This window comes from Rattus norvegicus, chromosome 5 (genome assembly GCF_021556685.1).
Source record: "Rattus norvegicus strain SHRSP/BbbUtx chromosome 5, alternate assembly SHRSP_T2T, whole genome shotgun sequence".
Lineage (NCBI taxonomy): Eukaryota > Metazoa > Chordata > Mammalia > Rodentia > Muridae > Rattus > Rattus norvegicus.
In genome coordinates this window covers 21,885,940-21,899,392 of record NC_141538.1, presented here as the reverse complement: position 1 = coordinate 21,899,392, position 13,453 = coordinate 21,885,940, and the positions used below count along the sequence as shown (strand labels likewise).

The window sequence follows — 13,453 nt, the reverse complement described above, 5'->3', positions numbered from 1 at the left end:
TTCTACACCAAATTATCAATGAGTAGAGCATTGTCCAACTTCCATGTGTATGTGGGCTTTCTGTCGTTATTGTTATTGAAGGCCAACCTTACTCTGTGGTGATCTGATAGGATGCATGGGATTATTTCAATCTCCTTGTATCTGTTGAGACCTGTTTTGTGATTGATTACATGGTCAATTTTGGAGAAGGTCACATGACCGGCTGAGAAGAAGGTATATTCTTTTGTTTTAGGATGAAATGTTCTATAAATACCTTTTAAATTCATTTGGTTCATAACTTCTGTTAGTTTCACTGTGTCTGTGTTTAATTTCTCTTTCCATGATCTGTCCATTGATGAGAGTGGGGTGTTGAAATCTCCTACTATTATTGTGTGAGGTACAATGTGTGCTTTGAGATTTAGTAAGATTTCTTTTATGAATGTAGGTACCCTTGCATTTGGAGCATAGATATTCAGGATTGAGAGCTCATCTTGGTGGATTTTTCCTTTGATGTATATGAAGTGTCCTTCTTTATCTTTTATGATAACTTTTGGTTGAAAGTTCATTTTACTTGCTACTAGAATGGATACTCCAGCTTGCTTCTTCAGACAGTTTTCTTGGAAAATTGTTTTCCAGCCATTTACTCTGAGGTAGTGTCTGTCTTTGTCTCTGAGGTTGTTTGCAGTATGCAGCAGAATGCTGGGTCCTCATTGCATATCCAATCGGTTAGTCTATGTGTTTTATGTGTTTTTATTGGGGAATTGAGTCCACTGATGTTAAGAAATATTAAGGAATATTGATTGTTGCTTCCTGTTATTTTTGTTATTAGAGGTGGAATTATGTTTTGTGTCTCTCTTCTTTTGGTTTTGTTGTAAGGAGATCACTTTCTTGCTTTTTCTAGAGTGTAGTTTCCTTCCTGTGTTGGAGTTTTCCATCTATTATCCTTTGTAGGGCTGGGTTTATAGAAAGATATTGTGTAAATTTGGTTTTGTCATGGAATATCTTGGTTTCTCCATCTATGTTAATTGAGAGTTTTGCTGAGTATAGTAGCCTGGGCTGGCATTTGTGTTCTCTTAGGGTCTGTATAACATCTGCCCAGGATCTTCTGGCTTTCATAGTCTCTGGTGAGAAGTCTGGTGTAATTCTGATAGTGCTGCCTTTATATTACTTGCCCTTTTTTCCCTTACTGCTTTTAATATTCTTTTTGTGTTTTGTGCTTTGGTTTTGACTATTATATGACGACGGGGAATTTCTTTTTTTTGTCCAATCAATTTAGAGTTCTGTAGGTGTCTTGCATATTCACAGGCATCTCTTTCTTTATGTTTAGGAAGTTTTCTTCTATAATTTTGTTGAATATATTTACTAGCCCTTTAAATTGGGAGTCTTCACTGTCTTCTATTCCTATTATCTTTAGGTTTGATCTTCTCATTGTGTCATAGATTTCCTGGATGTTTTGCATTTTACATTATCTTCGATGGTTGTGTCGATGTTTTCTATGGTATCTTCTGCCCCTGAGATTCTCTCTTCTATCTCTTATATTCTGTTGGTGATGCTTACATCTATGACTCCTGATCTCTTTCCTAGGTTTTCTATGCCCATGGTTGTCTCCCTTTGTGCTTTCTTTATTGTTTCTATTTCCACTTTTAAATCTTGGTTGGTTTTGTTCAATTCCCTCACCTGTTTGGTTCGTTTTCCTATAATTCTTTAAGGGATTTTTGTGTTTCCCCTTTAAGAGCTTCTACTTCTTTACCTGTGCTGTTCTGTAATTCTTTAAGGGAGTTATTTAAGTCCTTCTTAAAGTCCTCTATCATCATCATGAGATGTGATTTTAAGTCCAAATCTGGCATTTCTACTGTGTTTGGATATCCAGTATTTGCTTCGGTGGGAGAACTGGATCCTGATGATGCCAAGTAGTCTTCGTTTCTGCTGCTTAGTTTCCTGAACTTCCTCTTGCCATCAGGTTGTCTCTGGTGTTAGCTTGTTTTGCTGTATCTGACAGTGACTTGACACTCCTGTAGGCCTGTGTGTCAGCACTCTTGTAGACCTGTTTTCTTTTAGCCTGATCTGGGAGCAGATTGCTGCTCCTACGATGGTGTGACCTGAAGTCTCCAGGTAGGTTGCTTGGCACAGAGGAGTTGGTCTCAGGCTTGTAGGCCCTTCTGGCAACTGTCTTTCAGCTCTTTGCAAAGGCAGAAACCTGAAGGGTCCTGCCCCTGACTCCTCCTAGGTCCCTGTGCCTAGAGGGCCCAGAGGGCACTAGGCAGGTTTCTTTTGAGTCAGGAATGTGAGCAGAAATAGTTGTCTCCTCTGAGCTCTCAGGATTTTCAGCACTCCTGAGGGTCCAGCTCTTTCCCCCAAGGGATTTTTATGCAGGGAGTTGTAGGACTGTTTCAGTTCAGTTCAGTTCTGGGCACGGGCAGAAATCAGCAGGTTTCTGCCGCTGACTGTTTCTATGTTCCTGCATCCAGAGGCCACTAGGCAGGTTCCTCTTAGGCCAGGAGTGTGAGCAGAAGTGAAGGTCTCTCCTGAGCTCTCAGGATTGTCCACACTTCTGAGAGTCCAGCTCTCTCCCCTATGGGATTTGGGTGCAGCGAATTGTGGGACTGGTTCAGTTCAGTCTACAACTAGTTTTATGTAGGCATTACACATGTGTTTTTAAGAAGGAAACATGAATTTTTTACAAAAGTTATGTCACTTTCTCCAAGAATTCTATATGTTCTTCTTTGGAATTGCTTTATTCATGTAGAGGAACAAAGAAAATCATCAATGTCGTGAGTGTTTACAAATACATTTCACGAAACAAAGGAAACATGTTTTACCTGAAATTAAATGAATTTAAAATAAGTGCTTCACAAAAGGCAGTTAAACATGCATGACTTAGTGTTTCTCTCTGTGATAATTAGCTGAAGAGAGAATTCCTTAGTATTCTCATATACAACTCGTTTCATATAGGCATTAATCATGTTTTTAAAGAAGGAAACATGAATTTTTACAATAATTATGTCACTTTTTCAAAGAATTCTATAAGTTCTGCTTTGGAATAGCAGAGGCAGAGGCTGAGGCAGAGGCAGAGGCAGAGGCAGAGGCAGAGGCAGAGGCAGAGGCAGAGGCAGGTGGATCTCTGTAAGTGAAAGGGCAGCATAAATCTCATTTGTCTCCATTTAAGGACCCCATTTGTCTCCATTTAATGATGAGGTCTGATTTCAAAAAAGGCCAGAAAGAACCAGCTTCAGGAATACACCATGTGTCCCAGTAACTGTCATAAGACACCAGTTGTAGGAACAGACCATAAAATTCAGAACAAGATCATAAAAACCCCCGGCAAAGAAGAGCCTGGGGAAAAACCACAAAAAATGGGGAAATATCTCAGAATGGGCCATCAGCACTGGGCAGCCCTATTTTATCATATGGTTGAATGTTCATGACGTAGGAATGCAGACCACTGATCACCTGTGACCCTCTAACACCTACCAATGAAATTTTAGATTACTTACTCCTTTTAGAGAGTTCCCCCGGTCCCCTATAAGAAGGCCTGTGTGCCTTTGTCTGGGTCACCATTTTAGAGAATAGCTGACTCCCACATGTTGGTTGTTTTTGCATAATAAATGATCTTTGTTTTTGCATAACATCTGAGTCTGGGGCCTTTCTTCAATGATTTTCAGACCCTTACATAAGGTCAGTCCAGGAGAGCTTACATTGTGAAACGCTGCCTCAAAATAACAAGAAGAAGAAGAAGAAGCCCAAAAGAAACCATGAAAGCAAAAGAACAACAACAAATGTGAAAAGCTTTTTGAAAAGTTCAGTTCTGGAGAGATGAATCATGATTGTGCCAAATTGGTTTATGTTTTTCTAAGGTGAGCATGGGACCACTCCACGGAAAGCACATATTTTCTAGCATCGGTTTCTGTGTTTGTGCAGTGAGGCACAGACAAAATAAAAAACTGCCACAAGGGTTGTGATACTGGACTAGAAGTTGGAGGAACCTCTTCAATTCCTGTGGATCTCTTAGGTGCTCAAGGTTGAACAAGATGTCCACTGGACAATTCAAACGTGCTGGCTCTAAAGAGGCTGGGTGAACATCAGTCATACTCCATTCAACCACAAAGATGTATCCCGTTCCTTAAGAAGAGCTGATAGTGCCATACATGCCACAGAATGTGACAGATTCTTAGGAACTGTTCACATTGTAAACAGATGCGATTCCATGGTCTCAATGGCCACAAAATAAAATGCCCAAACACTGATACACTGACTGGAGATTATATGCTTGGCCAGTCTTCCTCAGGCGATCTTTTGGCTTCCAAAATTGCCTTATATATGTTGAATATCTTCAGATATATGCATCCATTTCCTTAGGATAGACTTTCAGGAGTTAGTCACAAGGGGAGTGAATCAGACTAGATCAAGAGCAAAGGCCAAACAGACAGGTTAGGTCAATCAAGTCAGTGACCAAAGGAGCAATAGAGAGTGACAGCTGACATACAACTCAAACAGCACACCAGAGGCACAGGGCATTGCACGGCTGCCTGGGCTGCAAGTGGTGTGTGGAGTGCCAGGGACTTACCTGGTTTCTTGAGCTTCAGGCCAGTGCTGGAGGCGAGCTGTTCATAGGTCTCCATGCCATCTAGTGTTTAGTGCTTTGCTTTGACACGATGAACTGATAACAGGAGAGCCCGTGACCAGGAAAACTGTTTCTATTTCAACAGACCAGCCCTGGATGTGACAATTCTTAAATTGTTCATCATGAGATACAAACTGACATGTGAAGGTTGTTTTCATTGGAATTGTGAATCCCGAAGGCTTAGCAGTGCTTGATAAGCCTATACATTTAATGTATATTAATTTAGGGAGAAGAAAAAAGATTTACATACTAGCATATCTTTGTGAAAGTGATTATTTAAGTATTTCAGCATATTTGATAGAAACATAATGTAAAGAACATCAATTTAAGTGAAAGGAACAAAATAGAGTTAAGTAATTCTGTAGCCCTTGCTGTGAGGGCTAGGAAGAAGTGGGGCTGTCAGAGTCCGAGTACTCTACTAGTTCTGGTGTGTCAAGCTCCAGGGATACCCTGAGAAACCTGAGTGGATTAAACCCAAAGTAAGAAACACACATGAATATAAAAAAGAATGATTTTTCCCTTTTGTGTGATATTTGATAGTCTGTTACTTGTCTTAGTTAGGGTTTTACTACTGTGAGCAGATACCATTACTAAGGCAACTCTTAGAAGGACAACATTTAACTGGGGCTGGTTTACAGGTTCAGAAGTTCAGTCCATTATCATCAAGGCAGGAACATGGCAGCAGCTAAGCAGGCATGGTGCAGGAGAAGCTAAGAGTCCTACATCTTCGTCTGACGGCTGCTAACAGAATACTGGCTCCCTGGAAACTAGAGCAATGGTATTAATGCCCACACCCACAAGGCCACACCTACTCAAACAAGGCCACACCTCCCAACAGTACCACTCCCTGGGCTGAGCACAGAAAAACCATCATAGTTACTGGTTAAAGTTAGCATTAAAAAATCATTTGACTTAAAATAGTTCAGTAGAGCTTGGAATACAGGCTGCGGGAAGAGCACGTGCATAGGCCGAATCTCATCACCTCTCTCCTCCTTCCATGGACGTGACGTGGCAACATTCTGATGGTGGGTGATGACACTAGGAATCATTCATTGTGAGTAACTTGACATAAGATACTGATATTCACTAATATTTAGGAAGATGAGTGAAATACATAAAGATATTTTATGCTGTTTTTGCATTTTTTATGTTAGAAGTTATTCCAAAGTGAAACATTTAAAGGAAGAATTAAAGAAAATACCATCATCAAGTACTCAATCAAAATGTGATCTCAAAAGACAAAAACCAAACAAAATAGGGTATATTTGAGGGAATCACAACTTATTTTAAAAACTCATGAAGGCATTAAAAATGTAAATCAAAAGATCAGCAGGGTATGGTGGGCATGTGGCTGAAGGAGAACCAGGAGTCTGAGGTTGAACTGTGTCCTAGCAGGACTGGCTAACCTCTAAAATCACAGAAAACACAGAGTGAAACCAAATCCCTGTAGTCAGAATATCTTGCCCCAGAAGGTGCCAGACCCAGCGTTCCTAGAACTGCACCACGAAGTCAATGAACAGATACAACTCGTAAGGAAATGAAAGACTGGACCTGGAGACTTGGCTCAGTCGTTTAGAGTAGTTTAGAGTCGGTTACTCCCACAGAGGACATAGATTCCATTTCCAGCACCCACATGGCAGCCTACAACCCTCTGTAACTTCAATCCCAAGAGATTTGACACTTTCTTTTGACCTCCACAGGCACCAGGCATGGATGTAGTACACATCTATCCACACAGGCGAAATGTTCACACACACGAAATATAAAAAGGAAGAGAAAGACTGTCCAAGCATTCGTCTAGAACAGTCAAAGTTGGCTACTAAAACCAGGCAAAGGAAACAAACTGAGCCAAACCGAAGTAGTATAAACTGAATAAGGCAAAGTCATTTTTCACATAAAACACAGTAGTGGATTAAAACTATACAACTTGATATAATAGGATTTGTGCAGATTATTAAGTAATTTGAAAATTTAAAGTGACTTAGATTTTATACAGTAAGTGAAAACTTCCTCCAAATCACCACCACCACCACCAAAACCATTTTAGATAGCAAAAGCCAGAAAAGAGGCTCATTATTACAAGATTTGCAACATCCTAACAAATGCAATGAAAAAGAATAGAAATGAATGGGTATGTGAATAGACAAATGGTTGTGGACACCGAAACCTATTTAGAAAAGTAACATGAAACAATTGAGAGCCATTACCATCACTGAAAATATTTCAGTAGGATGATTGTACACACACATACAAACACACATACACAGATACACACCCAAATACACACACACACACAGGCACACACAGACACACATGCACATACACACACACGCTTACCAGACTTCAAATTAATCAGGGAAATTAATAAGGGAAAATTAATTCCCTTAATATAAAATGATGTAGCAGCCTCAGGCAGTAATCCCAGCATCCAGGAGTGTTGGCAGCAAATGCCTTGATCAGCGGCTCTTGCTGGCTCAGTGTTTTATTTTTAATCCATTTTTACATATTTATCTTCTCATTAAATTTTTATTTGAACAAGCGTCACACAATAGAGGACGTTTCTTGCCAAGCACTAATGATATAAACGAGTCCCTGCCCCCCGCCCCAGTGTGGTCTGTGTACAGGAACACTCTAGTTCTGGGCAGACTTCTTGCTCTACACACATTTGAGACACGTGTTCAGGAAGACAAACAAGAACATACACTGTAAAAAGGCACACATGCGTGAGAGGGTGTGACAAAAAGCTAAAAATAAGGGGAGACCTTTGCAACCTGCTTTTCCCCCGTGTTACCCTGTCAGTGCTAGGTTTCCTGTGCAGAATTATTGTTGAACATTAAAGGTATTATTCAAAACTGCTGTATAAGGGATATGGAGAATACTGACAGACTTGATGTTTCAAATGAAAGTAAAAGGACATTTGCTCATTAATGAGCAGTTCGACGGCTTGTGTGCCAAGGCAACTGAGCGCAGTGGCGACACTTTCAAAACAGTCTCCAGAGTGCTGCTTTGTGATGCGACAGCATCACGGTTTTGTTGTTTTCGTCTCAGGACACAGGCCGGGGCTGCAGTGAATGTAAGCACAGTGTGACTGAATGTGCACTGCTCAAATAGCCATGTTCCTGGCCTTCCAGAACCACTCAAAATCTCCCCACTAGGTTCATTTCCCCTAAGTCGATCCCAGTCAGAAGGAAAACCTTACAGAGGTTACGGAGACCCGCCGGCAATCTCCGACTTAATAAATGTGAACGCATTTCTTGCTTTTACTACCATACCCTTTAGAGATGCTTTAAGACATATTTTATCATCTGAGTGTTTTGCACGCATGTGCATATGTGCACCATGGGTGTGTGTGCGTCCATGGAGGACAAAGGAGAGCTTTGAAACTATGGAACTAGAGTCACAGACAGTTATGAGTCACCATATGGTTCTTCTGCGGGAGCCGTAAACACTGAGCCTTCTTCACTGAGTATAATCTTTTAAAATTATCAAACAGTTGGGCTTTATTGTGACACTTTGTTTAGCATTATTATCTACCACATAGCATATTTGCTGTTATTTACTTCCCCACTGGGGGGCCCTGTTGCTCAGGTTGGTCCCCCCACAAACAGTCCTTTCTGATGCCTTCGTGACATATCATATATTACCTTTGTTTGTTCTCGCCTCCACCTCCCTTTAGATCATTTCGTGTGTGTGTGTGTGTGTGTGTGTGTGTGTGTGTGTGTGTGTGTGTGTGTGTGTGTGTGTGTGTTACTGTGACCTGGGAGTTGTAAGGTGAAATAAACTGGCTTTGTAGACCAGGGTGGCCTTAATCGCAGAGAGCCACCTGCCTACCAAGGCGGGATTAAAGGTGTAGGCCATCATACCAGGCCATTTTAGTTTGTGTTTTTAGAAAATATCTTAAAAAAAAAAATGTATGAGAGGGTGCTTGAGGCCAGAAGACTGTCAAGTCTCCTGGAGCTGGAGTCACAAGGTTGTGAGCCACTGGACATGGCTGTTGGAAACCAAACTCGGGTCCTTTGCAAGCACAGCCACGGCTTTCTTAACTGTGAACCATCTCTTCGGGCGCTGCGGTTTTGACATCTTGATTGTGTCACCATGGAGAAGTTCGTCCTGATTGTGTTGTTTGGGGTTCTAAATGCCTCTTACAGAGACATCTTTCAGAGATGGGAGACCCTGCCTCCTCCCAGTTCTTTGAAGGGAGTCTCTTTGAGGTTTAGTGTTCATGGGGCTATGTGTCCATGAGTACCCAAGTGCAGAGGCGTCCATGTGGAGGCCACGAAGGCATCCTCTTTATTATCTTGAGATGAGTGTCTGATTCTGAAGCTCCAGCTCTGGCGGCTGTGAGCTCCCAAGATCAGCTTTTCTCTCTAGGGAAATAACTGGGGTTACAGGCACCTGTGGCTATGTTGGCTTTAACATGAGTGCTAGGGAGCTGAGCTTAGGGTATGCATACACAGGAGCTACCGGCCCTGGGCCTTGTCTTCCTCTCAGCTCCTTCTCCTACCTAGTCTCTGGTACCAGCCATCGAGAAAACTAGTCTAACAGTGACTGTATCAAACTACACAAGATATAGAAACACACTTGATATTTTCTAATAAGGAAATTCATAAATGTAAAAAAGGAATCTGAAAGCATAAAGCTTTTTTAAAAATAAAGATAGTAAAAGTAAAGATTACCTAATAATGAAAAGTATGAATAAACAAAACTAGATCGATAGCATGGAGAGTAAAAATGGAACTCAATAGTTTTAAGAACACACATTCACATATGGCACTGGAGAGATGGCTCTGTGGTCACCAACACTGACTTCTCTCACAGAGGATTTGATTCCCAGCACCCATATGGCCCTCAAGTGTCTGTAAGTCCAGTTCTAGGGAATCTGATGCCCTCTTCTAGCCTTGACAGGTACCTGGTACAACACATGTACACACCTAAGGAAAACACCCACCCACATGAAACAAAAACACCTCAACAACCAAAAGAGTAAAAATACTTCTTAAAGCATAATAAAAAGAAAACACCAACCTACCAACCAACCAACCAACCAACCAACCAACCAACCAACCAACCAACCAGAGAAATATAAGGGTGAAAATATTAAATGTTAGAGTGGCTCCTTCCCTTGGTCTTTGATAACTGGAGACTATCAGGTATCCATATGGGTTGGGTGAAAGGTCAGTTGAACTCCTCTGACTTATACCATGGCTAAGTCCGTTTTGCCAGGGGGCTGATGCCTGCTGGAACAAGCCTTGTTTCTACACCTTCTCTTTACCTACTGGGGCCACACAGCTCTGCAGTCTGGTCAGGAGAGGGTCTTTTGTACTCTTCCCAGACTCCCCAGGTAACTGTGTTGGAGGGGGTAATGCTCCGGCTGGGGACTGGTTCTAAGCACTGGGAGTGGGGGAAGCCAGCACATCAGAGATCTGTACAGGCAGGGGTGTTTTTATACTTCCCAAACCTGCCAAGTGTTCATCACCCTGCTGGTAAGGGAGCTCTGATGTCAAGTCTTCCACGGGGACTAAACTTAGTTAGCACTGAGCCTCATGGCAGGTAGCTTGCTCTAGAAACTGGTCTACCGCAGTCTTCTGTCCCAGTATCCTAGTTAGGTTTACTATTGCTATGATACGCTGTGACCAAGAACAAACTGGGAAGAAGAGTTTACTTGGCTCATCCTGCCACATTGCACACCAGCATGGAAGGAAGTCAGAACAGAAATGCCAGTGTTGCAGGAGGAACCCAGGCAGGCGATGCAGAAGCCACGGAGGAGTCCTGCTTACTTGTTCATCTTACTTTGACCACCAGGCCCGGGATGGCCTCAGCTACAATGGGCTGGGTCCTCTCACATCGATCACTAATTAACATCTCACAGGCCTGCCTGCAGCCTGTTCTATGAGGCATTTTGTCGGTTGCAGTGATGCGAGCTTGTGTTAACTGACATAAAACTAGGCAGCACAGCCAGGGCTACTGACCTCTTTGCTATCTTTTATTATCTGATGAGGTCTGAGGCCTACTTCCATGTCCTGCTGGGGCTACCTCTCAGCTCTTCCTCTGCGTGAGTCCATCCCTGCGCTGTCTCTCATCCGAAGATGGCAAACAGCTGACTCCAGATATGCTAGGTTGACTGTCCCATGTTCAATCAGTTTCCTCTCCAGATGGCATCAGAGTGAAGCTCTGTGTGGGCTTCCTGACCTGAGTGCTGGAGAGTGAACTGAGGCCCCCTGCATAGCAGTACTCACTCTTAACCACCCCGAGCCATGTTCTCAGTCCTGGGAAACTCTTCTTATAATATTCTGTGGCTGCAACTGTATCTAACTGGGCTTTCGTCATTTTGGTTCACTGTTCTGGTTTTCAACAATTTCCATCTGCCTCACACTCTTGCTGTGCCTTTCTGAATGACTTCTCTGTTTCTGTCTTTGGAAGGCAGTCTGTTGACCTTAACCTGATATTTCTGCCTTACTGGGTCACATGGCGGCATACTATACACTGCAATCTTAACAAACCTTCAAAAATATTACCTTGTATATTCCATGATTTCATACCGACTTCACGATGACTAAGTAGATAGATGAGTGCTGGAGAGTTAAGAAGCCACATATTTTAGGGACTCATAACCACTTGTAACTGCAGATCTGACCCCTCTTCTGGCGCCTGAGGACATCTGTATAGGCAGCACTCCCACATACACACAAAGCTTTAAAAAGAAATTCTACTTAAAGCAAAGAAATAAAGTTTGAGATAAATATGACTAAAAGCAAGTTCAACTTTATTGAAGCAATTTGGTCTTTTTATCAAGACTGAAATGTACAAAAGCCTAGCAGTCCAACTGCTAGAAACTTACCAACAAATATTTGTTCAACAGCAAATATTGTAAGGAAAGACAGTATGGAACAATCGGTAATGATAAAACCATATAAACAGCCTGTGTGCCTCAGTAGGGAACTAGTTTATATGCACATGTGATAAAATACAAGACTGCCGTTTAGAACACGAGGTAGATTGACATGTATGAACTGAAATGGCCTTCCAGACACTGACAAGCCAGGTGCAGTGCTGGAGCCAGAAGGGCCTAGGAGCTCAGTCTCTCAGTCACACAAAGGTTGAGGCCAGTGTGGGTTATGTGAGATTATCTGAAAAAACAAACCATACCAAAACAGAAATGTAAAAATACTGATTAAAAAAAGCATCTTGGGCTGGAGAGAGAACTTACTTCTGCTTCCAGAAGACCCAAGTGCATTTCTCAGTGCCTACACTTGGCAGCTCACAGCCACCTGTAACTCCAGCTCCAAGGAATCCAACACTCTTCCCTGGACTCTGTGGGCATAGTGGGTACAGTGCACGAACACACCTACGTACACACCTACGTACACACGTACGTACATACGTGTACACACACACACACACACACACACACTTTCTCACATACATTTCTCTCACAAAAGCATTTATTTTATATACTATCCATTACGAACAGCAATGAATGAACAGCGAGTGCATCATGGGAAAGTGCACCAGAGCATACTGCTATAATGCAATCTTTTCTCCAGAAGAATTAACAGGGGACCAATGGGATGGCTCAGGTTATAAAGCCCGATGACCTTAACTTGATTCCCAGGAACCCACATGGTGTAAGTAGAGAAGGGAACCCCACAAATTGTCCTCTGACCTCTACACACACACACATGCATGCACATACAGACAAAATAAAAATAATAAAAAATTAAAAAGGATAGCATTGTTAACTGTGATTAGCTTTAGATAGTTGAGTAAAAGGTGGTGGGAACTTTACTTTTCTTGTTTTAGCATTAAATTGGTAACATTATTTCAATAGGGGTTAAATGTGTAGGTAGAACTGCTTTGTTTTTCTTTGCATTTGAAAAAATCAATTATTATTTACACAGACACAAAGATGATAAACTAAAACAGTTAAAGAATGAAAACACCCACAACCACATATGCACTTAATGTAAGCACAGGGATATGCCTAGACTCTTTATGATGTTTATTCTGAGGCAAGACAGCATGTAGCCCAGGCCAGCCTTGAATTGTTATGCAGCACAGCATGGCCTTGAACTCATGATCTTTTTCAAGGGCTGGGATGCAGGCCCCCACCATCACCTTGTCCTGATGCTGTTTTAAAGTACAGAACACAGATCAGTTAACATTACCAAGATCTCAAACCACTTCATTAGCATTCTTTAAAGCTCAGCTTTTCATCACATGCACACACAGTATCAAGGAGCTTAGGAAGATCTTCCTCGTGTCTCCCACTCGAAGGCCGTCTGTCAGTTCATACATCCATCCTCTCTCCTCATGATCTCTGTGCTTTACAGCATCACGCCTCAGCACTTCGAAGTGCTGGTCTTCTGATCAGGTCACCAAAATATGCAGTGATTGTCTTTAACTTGTTGTTAAGAAAGTTCTGTTCTATTTCTACTTGTCCTCCAGGCCCAGCCAATGATGCCACCTGCCAGGAAAAACACAGAAGTCATGTACAGGAGCAGGACTGACTGACTGACTGACTGATTTTCTTCTTTTGGCATGCTCTCGTTAAATAGCTTTGGCTGGCCAATTCCCTATATACACCAGGTTGTCCTCACTTATATCCTGCCTCTGCCTCCTAAAGTTAAACGTATCCACTACATGCTCAGCAGAAACATGACTTTCAAAACACAGTCTATACCATCAGTAAGAGGAAGACTTTTAATGTAAGTCCTTCATATAAAGAAGCATCTTGTTCACTGCTACCGGCAACGTTATGTATTTTTTAGTAGAAACACTTCTTTTGGATTCTTTAGACATGAGTCATATCACTATGCTATGTCATTCTAAAGATGCCACCTCTCCAATGGTCCA

At 42.0% G+C, this 13,453-nt stretch overlaps 1 protein-coding gene across 3 annotated transcripts in view; it reads right to left on the bottom strand.

The window, feature by feature from the left end:
* Positions 1 to 11,332: 11,332 nt before the first annotated feature.
* Tgs1 (trimethylguanosine synthase 1) overlaps positions 11,333 to 13,453 on the bottom strand; it is a 33,102-nt gene continuing 30,981 nt past the window's right edge. For 2 of the 3 annotated variants that reach the window (XM_087548646.1, XM_087548647.1), the window contains exon 13: positions 11,343 to 13,064. In XM_087548646.1, the coding sequence (XP_087404772.1) occupies positions 12,933 to 13,064 (132 nt within the window). In that variant the 3' untranslated portion in view covers positions 11,343 to 12,932. 3 annotated transcript variants of the gene reach the window in all.